Here is a 10,000-nt window from a genome sequence, read left to right on the forward strand (position 1 = left end):
TGTATTTGTGTGTGTGTGTGTGTGTGTATGTGTGTGAGTGTGTGTGTGTTTATCTGTGTATTTGTGTGTGTGTGTGTGTGTGTGTGTGTATGTCTCCTCTCCCATCTGCCCCCTGGACCCATGAGGGCTCAGTTCCTCTCTCTGAACATCAGGACTGGAGCTCTTGGGCTGCGCTGTAGCGTCTGAGCCACTGAGACACTGCAGGTAAAGTCTTTCACAGAGACTCTGCCACAGCACAGGACCCACACAGGCCATTCTCACATCGCTGAGACTGAGCTCATGATCATAATTCCACATCATATATCCACATAAAATATTAATTAATGCAGCAACCCAGGCTGCTGATACTAGCACGTAGTATTAACCCTTTGTTTTGCGGTGCGGTGGGGCAGCTAGATACCTTTTAAATAGAAAAACAATGTCCGGGTGGGATCATGTTAAATGATCCCTTTAATAAAATCTTTGATTACCCCCCATATAATTCCCACAACGCCACACCGAAGCAGCTCGGTCGAGGTGCACATCGTACCTCATCCGATCCGGGGCCCGAGACAGTAATCCGGCCCGCAGAATGAGCAGATTTATGTTAAAGCCTTTTAGAGCACTGCGCAGACAGATGTTGACTCCGACACCGGTGCCTCCCGACACTATATTTCACCATAAAACACGTCGTGGCTTAGCTAGGCAGCAGAATGAAAATGTCAAAGCAGTTTAGCGCTCATACGTGTCTCTCGGTGCACGCTGACGGCTCGGAGCGGAGCGAAACAGTTCAGCGTTAATCGATCCGCAGAGGCGACGGCTGCCTGGTGGAAGCCTCCTCCGCTGCAGTCAGTCAGAAATGTGCCACTCGCTTTCCCCAACGGGCCACTGACGCAGCACCGTCTGAACCGACGGGCTTCTGAGAGGGCTTTTCAAGAAACGAAACACAATCTGATGTTATATACGATTACGTGGCGTCATACCCTACTGTACCTGACAGTCTTAACGACGCAAGCTTCGGTTCAGTACCGCAGCGCACTGGGTGCTTTAACCAGGGTACGCTGGAGTCCTGATAGTTCTTCATTGGTTCTGTCGGGATTCCTAAACTCGTTGACTTGTCGAATTCTACTTGGCTCAGGAGAACCACAACAGTGTGCTAAATGAAATCATCTAAACACTAGGGTTATGGATGAAGTGGTTTCAGGTGGTGTCCTTTACGGGACACAGATAGAAATCAACTGAAGCTAAAATTTTAATTTACAACAGGAAATTATTTTCTTCATAACGTTTCCAGGTCACATATTAGAGACAGATAACACAGACATTCGATTCCTAAACTCAACCCAGCAGTGTATAGGCTCTAGTCCAGTGGTCCTTAACCTGGGTTTGATCGAACCCCAGGGGTTCGTTGAGACAGTCTCAGGGGTTTGACAGGACCCCTGAGACTGAGCCTAGAGTCTAGAGACTAGTCTAGAGACTAGTGTCTGTGTGTGTCTTGACCCCTGCCGAACCCCTGATACTGTATCAACGAACCCCTGGGGTTTGATCAAACCCAGGTTAAGAACCACTGCTCTAGTCTGTAAACTGTCTTTAATTGGCAAAAAAAAAACTGTTCTCTCTCTCTCTCTCCACCTCATCTGACGTGTGGTGAGCGTTCTGGCACAAAATGGCCGCCGTGCCTCACCCAGGTGGTGGTGGTGGAGGCGAGTCTCCCCCTCTCATCACCGTAAAGCGCACCGAGCGTGAGAAAAGCGCTTTACAAACGCGCGGAATTACAGACGTTAAACCCGGACGGGGCGAACGGGGCCGTCCTCGCCGTTACTGTGCCGTTATGTAATATCCGAACCTCCCGTCGGTGAAATGCAGGGGCGGAGGGCTGACCCCCCGGGCGGTAATGGCGGCAGGGCGGCAGGGGGAAAGCTTCTCGGTCGGTCGGCCGAGTTTCTCCCGCGTGCCGAATTACTCGGAGACCCTTGGCCCGCGCAGAGTGCTTCGCGGACGTCTGCGGCTCGCCTCTAATGGAGAGTATCCCGGGAAACCGAGCTCCTGACCCGTACTTAAGTCTAACCGCCCCGCTCCTGCTTGCACAATCTGTCACTTCCTCCCCGCCAACGCTTAAAATGGATGCCGGGGCTCCGGTTTTTAAAACACACGCACGGACACCGACACACACACCGACACACACACACACACACACACACACACCTCTGCAAAATGTGGAATGTGCACCTAGCAGCGGTGATGGAATGAGAATAAGACCAATCACTGCATCCTGGACCTGTGAACACCCACACACATCTCTCTCTCTCTCTCTCTCTCTCGCTCTCTTTCACACACACACACCAAAAATTACTGTGTAAATATTAACCGAAATATTACCAGCGGTGCCTTTATTCGGGCAGAAGTTGGCCCAACTCTGAAAGGTGTAAAAACGGAAAGGTATAAAAAGAGCAGAACGCCAGCGCGCATACCTATCGCCCTCCCCATTCAAACTCTGACTGGAATGGGAGATAGCGCCATTGAAATGAAATGTCAGCTGAATCACCCTATCTATCACGATGGCACCAATCACACTGACAACGGAGAATAATCTTCCCTCTTCTTTAGCACTTCTGTGGACCGCACCGGCATGCTAATGCGGCAACACAAAGAGCCGAGAGAATCTCAGGGCAAGAAGCCGATCCCCCCGCTGACGCAAAAGCACCGCGGGAGCCGCACATCGCCGATAAACCGGTTCAGAAACGAGAAAATAAAAATCTCGCAGTGAATCTCCATTCATGCCTTCATCTCGCTGAGGAGGCTCCTGGATCTTAGCCGTGCCGAAAGAATTCGTTCCTTCAGGCGGTGTGTTTGTGCACACTCAACATGGGCGGATAGAAGGGGCAGGTGCAGAGACCGTTTGGCGGGAGGAGAGCGTCCGTTAACCATCCGCGGGCCGAGGAGATGCACTATCTCCGGAGAGCGCCGTCAGCGACTCTCTCAGCCCGATTCTACCGGCCCGCTGGGGCCACTCAGGGACCTTCCCCACCAGTTTTAGGAGAGATTGAACGGTTGTGAAGCAGAGAAAATAACCGTTAATAATTTTTGTAGAATAAAGGAAAGGTTTGGCAAAAATTGCTCACCACGTTGTGCTCCAGCCACTCACTCACGCACCCTCTCACCACACCCAACTCCCAGAATGCTCAGAGAGAGAGGGAGAGAGAGAGGTAGAGGGAGGGGAGAGAGAGACAGAGGGAGACATAGGGAGAGAGATATAGGTAGAGAGAGAGAGAGAGAGAGAGAGAGACAGGGAGGGAAGAGAGAGACAGAGGGAGACATAGGGAGAGAGATATAGGTAGAGAGAGAGAGAGGGAGAGAGACAGAGAGAGGGAGAGAGAGAGAGAGAGAGAGAGAGAGAGAGAGAGAGAATCCCCCCCCCCCCCCCGGCCATAATCAATTGCCAATCTCCATGTCATTACTTGCTACACAGCTCTCCAGATTAAACCAGAGCCCACTCTAGAGTCCTCTGGATGTTTTTTTCTCTCGTCTTTTACAGCTCGATGGCTTACCAAACGTACAGACCTCCCTGCTGTAGTCCCGGTGAGTCTGAGAACTACGGGAAAAACACCACGCTGAGAACTTCATGTTCTTCATTTTGTGCCTTTTCATATTTCTTTTATCTTCCTGCTCGACCCCGCTCTTGATCTACACGCATAACGGTTACTGTGCCTCACTGTGTTTCTGAAAGACGGCCTCTGGAGGAGGCGGCACGGATGGTGCAGTGGGTAGCTCTGCCGCCTCACAGCAAGGAGGTCCTGGGTTCGAATCCCCGTCGGCCGGGGCCTCTCTGTGTGGAGTTTGCATGTTCTCCCCCTGTCTGCGTGGGTTTCCTCCGGGTACTCCGGTTTCCTCCCACAGTCCAAAGACATGCAAGTTAGGCTGATTGGAGAGTCTAAATTGCCCGTAGGTATGAGTGTGTGAGTGAATGGTGTGTGTGCCCTGCGATGGACTGGCGACCTGTCCAGGGTGTATTCCTGCCTTTCGCCCAATGTATGCTGGGATAGGCTCCAGCCCCCCTGCGACCCTGTTCAGGATAAGCGGGTTCAGATAATGGATGGATGGATGGGCCTCTGGAGGAAAGCTTAGCGTGACTGCGCACTCGGTACACACGGCACCACGGCGTTTTCCCCCCATTCTGACGTATCCTCCAGCTGATTCTGGGTAGAAATCATAATCCCAGGAAACGGCATTCGTCCCAGGCTTTCATTTTCCCACTTCTGACGGAGTCCTATTCATGCCCTCAGACCGCTGGAAGCATTCACGGTCACTGAGTGTTTTTGGAACAGAGCGGGGGTGGGGAGAGGAAGAAAGTCCTTATTAAAAAAAATTATTTACTGGCCCATCTGCTATGAAGTGGCTGTTCTGAAAGACCGTGGTGTGTGGGGTTTTTTAGCATTTTTACAGCCGGAACGCTGTGAAGATCCAGCCAGAACACTTCACAACTTTCTTTTTGTTGTAGTTTTTATTACAGGAGCTGACCCACAATGGCAGGCCTTGACGCGGCCATTTTATCACCCTGAAAACAGTGGCCCTCATTGTCCCCGGAAAAGATTTGCCGCCTTCCACCGTCTTTCTCCGTTCATCAAAAGGGAAGAGGGAAGGAAGGGGGGAACGTCCCGGCCGCCGTTTAACCACACCGCCGCGCCTTCTGACCGCCGCCGCCGACGGTTAAACGGAAAATTAAAAAGCAGTTTATAAAAGAACTGCAGCGCTGGGATATGGACTATGAAAAGAGGCGGGGGGGGGGGGGGGGGGCGTTGTTAAAAAAAAAAAAGGGGCTTCAGGGTCTTTCCTGGTGATGTCTGCTATCATTATTACACCAGGACATCTCGGTGATATAATATGGCCATTAAATGGAGGCTATGGGCCATTAGTTTAGCAGGGGGAGAGGGACACTGCGTCCTGACGGGATCTAAAATGGCGCTCGGCGGAGGAAGGCTGAGGAGGAGCCATCAATCAGCCGGGGCCGGAGTGACCTCCGGGGGCCTGAAGGTGAACCTTACGTGGGCCGGGAGGGGGGGGGGGGATCGAGGCGGCTGAGGACGGATGGAGCGCCCGGCCGAGACGAAACGTTCGTACGGCGTTACCGGAATGTTCTGTCGATGCGCCCTCGGGAATAACGGGACAGCGGAGGTGCGTTTTTTCCCGAATGTACCCCCCCCGAAAGGTGCAATACTGTTCTTTTGGGTATAAAATAAGTACTTTTTTCTAAAAAAAGGCACAAACTATTCATTAATCCAATCGCGAGGGGTGCAGTTGTATGTACCTGCAGGGTTACCACCCCAGCGACAAGCTTCTGTACCGCTTTTCGGCACTTCTTGTACCTTTTTTGTCACGACGGCGTGTTATAACATTGCAGCAACGCTGCGAGAACGTTTAGCGCTAGCCGGGTATATGCTAATGTCCCCCAGCAGATAAGAGGAATACAGAGAGAGGTCGTGGTGGTGGCTGGGGGGGGCGGAGTTACTGCTCCTCCACATCAATCAAAGCGCCGCCACGACAACCCCGCTTTACCGCGCGCTCCTCACCCCCCTCCCCCCCACCCCCGCAGCTGTGATTTATGGGATTGCGAGGCCTCCAGTCGCCCGCCTCCCCGTCTCTTTGCCCTTCTCCGACGTCCCGGATCCGAGACCCGCAGAATCCATTACCTTTAATGGCTACAAGGTGCCGTTACTGGGAATTGGTATCCGGCCTTTGCAGTGCAGCCTGGCTAACTCCGCGCCAGGGGCTCTTACCATAATACTGTAAGTCCCCCGCCCCGCCCAAGGCTCTTTACCCCCCCCCCGTGAAGGGTCCGGTGTATATCAAGAGGAGGGCCGCATTTCTGAGGTGGCTGCTGTGGATGTTCTTGGGGGCTCCGTGGATGGGATATACATCACCGGAGCTGTCAATCTTCTGACAGCGCCTGTAGCACAGAGCTGCAACCCCCCCCCCCAAACCAAACCCCCACACCTCCCACCTCCCCACCCCTGTTACTGCACCCCACCCCACCGACCCACCCCAGAATTAATTTGCCTCTCCCCCGCAGTCTCTCAGAATATTCCGGGCCCCGGAGCCTGGGGATCGCAGCATAACTTACACCAGAGAACAAGGGAGAGAAAGGAGGGGGGGAGGGAAAAAAAACAAAAAAACCAGCCTTTCACAGCACGCTCTGACTGGGGAGCCATGCTGCAGCCAGCCTCGGGCCCCCAGCGGGGCCCCCCGGCCTCATCCAGCGGGCGGGGAGAAGAGCTGACTCAGCCTCGTTAGCCGCGGGAGCCGTTACATAGTCCGGTTACGGAAATCCCTGAAGCCGATTCCCGTTACTGGCAGGAGTGACACGCGAGGACCGCCGTTTATCGTTACATCATCACATGCCCGAAATGGGAGGGGCCGAGAGAGCAGCTGCCTCCAGGGCACGGCCCGATGCGTCACGTGACTGTATCACGTGACCACGGAACTGCCCAATAGGCAGGCTCGTTCAGCACATGCAGAAGGAGGAAAAACAGCGACAAAAAAAAATCAGACAAGATGGCAGCTCCCGCTGTGTAGTCCAGCTGCAGGGCTCTCTGCAGAGACGGTGCAGCGATACAGGCACACCTGACACGGAGGGAACTTTCCGGAATCTGGGAAAAAGGGAGCGCCCCTCTTTGAAACATTCACTTGCATTCGTGCGTCTCCTTTCAGCAGTGGCTCTCTCTCCCCCCCGTAGCTCACGTTTTCACCCCCTCCCCCCGCCCGCCACGCCACGCCACGCCAAACTTTTTTAAACCCCCGATTCTGGCGAGGGCTCGACCGGAGTCGACTTTTGGGGCAAAACACAATGGGCCTCATTCACCAGAGCGACACAAAGAAAACCCGGCGCTTAAATTACCTGACACGGGGGCGGTAATGCTCTTATCATAATAACGACTGGCTGAAATTGCCGTATTGTGCTAATCCTTTTCTGAGCGAGACCTCCTTACCTGGTGCTATTATCCTCTCGACAGACAAGCAGAGGGAGGATGTTTTTTTTTCTTTCTCCCTGGAACCGAAGAAAGGCTTTCAGAGTCGGGGTTTATTAAATCAATGACTGCACTTCTTTCCCCCCTGTAATGGTAGTGTGTCTCACCGCCGTGAAAAAGCCGTTCCCGTGAAAAACTATATAGACTCTGCCTGACCTGCACGCCTAAATAAGTCTATTAAATCCCCGCGGTGCCCATTGTTACGAAATCACTTTAAATTGTGTCACGGTAAAATGACAGGTTATGTGAGGATATCTCTTCTTTTTGCTCTCATTCATAACTGCTGGAAGCAAGAGAAAACTGAAACAAACAAACAAAAAAAATCTTATTTCCAAGAATTATATTTCACCGAAAAAGTAAAGTAAAAAAAAATCTATCTGAGGTAATTGCTTGGTTAGGAAGTTAATTTAATTAGTGCTCGATTTTAGGTTGATCGTTATCATTAGCCTTTACAACCAAAGTACCAGAAAAGAGTTTGTGAAGCCTGAGACTTAAACATTTGCACCCTCTAATAATGTTCACGCAGTGTATATATTGGAATGATCAATTATCCATAATTTCAGACAAATGTACCCTGTTAGTCCCAAAAATTGGTCATATACACTAGGCCTTCTGTGCCATTTTGAGGGAAACCACATCTAAAGAAGCCATGCTAAACTCTAAATAGAGGTACTGTTAAATATCAAATCTTTGCCCTTTTCTCGACTGGTTGAAATCTGACAAAAAAAACACAAGACCGTTATTGAGGTCTTATTATAGCACTAGCATAGCGTTCGTACAGCTGACTGGCAGTCAAGCAGCCTTGAAGGTCAGAATCTGCTTCCACCTGCCCTGCCTGGACTATTTCACTCACAGAAACCTTCTGCTGGGTTTCATTAACCCCCCCCTCACCCCACCCCACCCCCGGGCAGGTTGTGCCTGTCTGCGCGGAGAAAGAAATCGATCACGACGGGCCATAAATCACTGCTTTCATCTGTTCAAGCAAAAAAACACCTGAATCGATACACTGCTTTAAAAAAAAAAAAGCGCCTCCAAATTCTCAGATTTATCCCGTTCTGCACTGGGAGTCTTCTTCTCTGGTTTTGGGGCCCCCCCCTACACCCCAAGTCTTCCTCCTTTAACATCTGGGTTTTGAACCCCCTTATCACTGTGTGTGTATGAGTGTGTGTATGTGTGTACGAGTGTGTATGTGCGTGGGCTGTGTATGTGTGCATGCTATATGTGTGAGTGTATATGTGAATGCATGTGTAGTGTGTGTGTGTATGAGTGTATGTACAATTGGGTATGTGTGTGTATTAGCATGTATACAAGTGTGTGTGTCTGTGCGCATGCTGTGTGTCTCTGTACGCATGCTGTGTGTCTCTGTACGAATGTGTGAGTGCATGTGTGTGTGTGTATGTATGTGTACAAGTGTGTACAAGTGTGTGTGCGTGCACGTGCTGTGTGTCTCTGTACGAGTGTGTATGAGTGCGTGTGTATGTGTACGAGTGTGTGTGTTTGTATATGCGTGTGTGTCCGAGTGTGTGCGTGTGTGTGTATGTATGTGTACGAGTGTGTGAGTGCGTGTGTGTGTGTGTGTGTATGTATGTGTACGAGTGTGTGTGTTTGTATATGCGTGTGTGTTTGTGTACGAGTGTGTGCGCGTGTGTGTGTGTACGAGTGTGTGCGTGTGTGTGTACGAGTGTGTGTGTGTTTGTGTACGCGCGTGTGTGTGTAGGAGTGTGTGTGTGTGTATGCGTGTGTGCGTGTGTACGCGTGCGGCTAATCTGCGTCGGACAGCCGCTCCTCGGTCCACTGGCCTCAGGGTAACGTGGGCCGCTCAGAGAGTCCATCACAGAGAGAGAGCTGCTGTCTGACACGGGCCCTGGTGATATGTAACCGGCACACACAGCCCACGCCTACGGGGGGGGGGCTTGACAGGGTTAGCCATTAAACCCCGAGCCCCCATCGCGGGATACTGTCAAGGACGAGCCTGGGAGCTCTCCGCCAGGTGTCTCCGGGCGGGGCGCGTGTCTTCCAAGCGGAACACATAATATTTAACGGGTGGGTTGGTACCCTCGCACTGGCGCTAGCCTGCGTCCGATGCGCCGATAGCGGTTCCCAGGTGCGTGATTCCGATCGCAGAAAGGCTGCTATCTGATGCAGGAGATATCCCTCCGGCTAAATTTGCCGGTTCACGACGCGGTTCTGCGCAAAGCTTCTGGAATTTAAACCACCTGGATGGGCTTCCTCTTGCACTGGGACCCATGGTATCGGCCAATCCGCACACCGTTAAGACCAGCACGCACACATCAGTGAGAGCCCTCGTCCAGTAGCCATGAACCTACCGAGTGACATCATTACGAACGGTTCTATTTCCGCATGGTTACTACGGCTGAGTGACTGTACAGCTTGGCTATGAGAGTCATGTGTTAATAGTTTAGCTGGCACCTGTTCAATGCAGCAAGAACAGACAGGCTGACCTATGGCACCCAAACAGACAGGCGAAGAGAGCAACAGACTGACCAGTGTGTTCTGTTTTGTGTGTCTATTTATATGTGTGCATATTTGCGCATGTGGGTGTGTGTGTGTGTGCATATGTATACATATTTCTGCCTATGGGTGTATGTGCTTGTGCATATGGGTAGGGTGCATGTATATTTATGCATATGTATGCACATTTCTGGGTGTTTAAGTGTGTGTGCACGTGTGTGTGAACGCGCGTGTGTGTGTGTGCGCATGTGTGTGTGTGTGCGTGCGTGCGTGCATGCGTGTGTGTGTGTGTGAGCGTGTGTGTGAACGCGTGTGTGTGCGTGAGCGTGTGTGTGAACGCGCGTGTGTGTGTGCGTGTGTGTGTGTGTGTGTGCGTGTACAGGCGTGCGTACGGGACACTCACGCTCCTCCTCTTTGGGGTCCAGCTGCGTGACGCTGATGGACAGGCGGTCCACGCGCTCCTGCAGGGAGTTGACTCTGAAGGAGAAGGTGTGCGCCTCGTTGAACAGCTCCCCAAACAGGTCCTC

The 10,000-nt window shown here is 52.0% G+C and overlaps 1 protein-coding gene across 1 annotated transcript in view; it reads right to left on the minus strand.

Annotated features, from left to right (window-relative positions):
• The window catches only part of wasf1 (WASP family member 1), a 74,672-nt gene that overhangs the window by 32,131 nt on the left and 32,541 nt on the right, over positions 1-10,000 (minus strand). The window contains 1 exon segment of the mRNA XM_061244170.1: positions 9,877-10,000. This exon segment is cut by the window's right edge and continues 11 nt beyond it. Within this exon segment, the coding sequence (XP_061100154.1) occupies positions 9,877-10,000 (124 nt within the window).

Source organism: Conger conger, chromosome 5 (genome assembly GCF_963514075.1).
Source record: "Conger conger chromosome 5, fConCon1.1, whole genome shotgun sequence".
Taxonomy (NCBI): domain Eukaryota; kingdom Metazoa; phylum Chordata; class Actinopteri; order Anguilliformes; family Congridae; genus Conger; species Conger conger.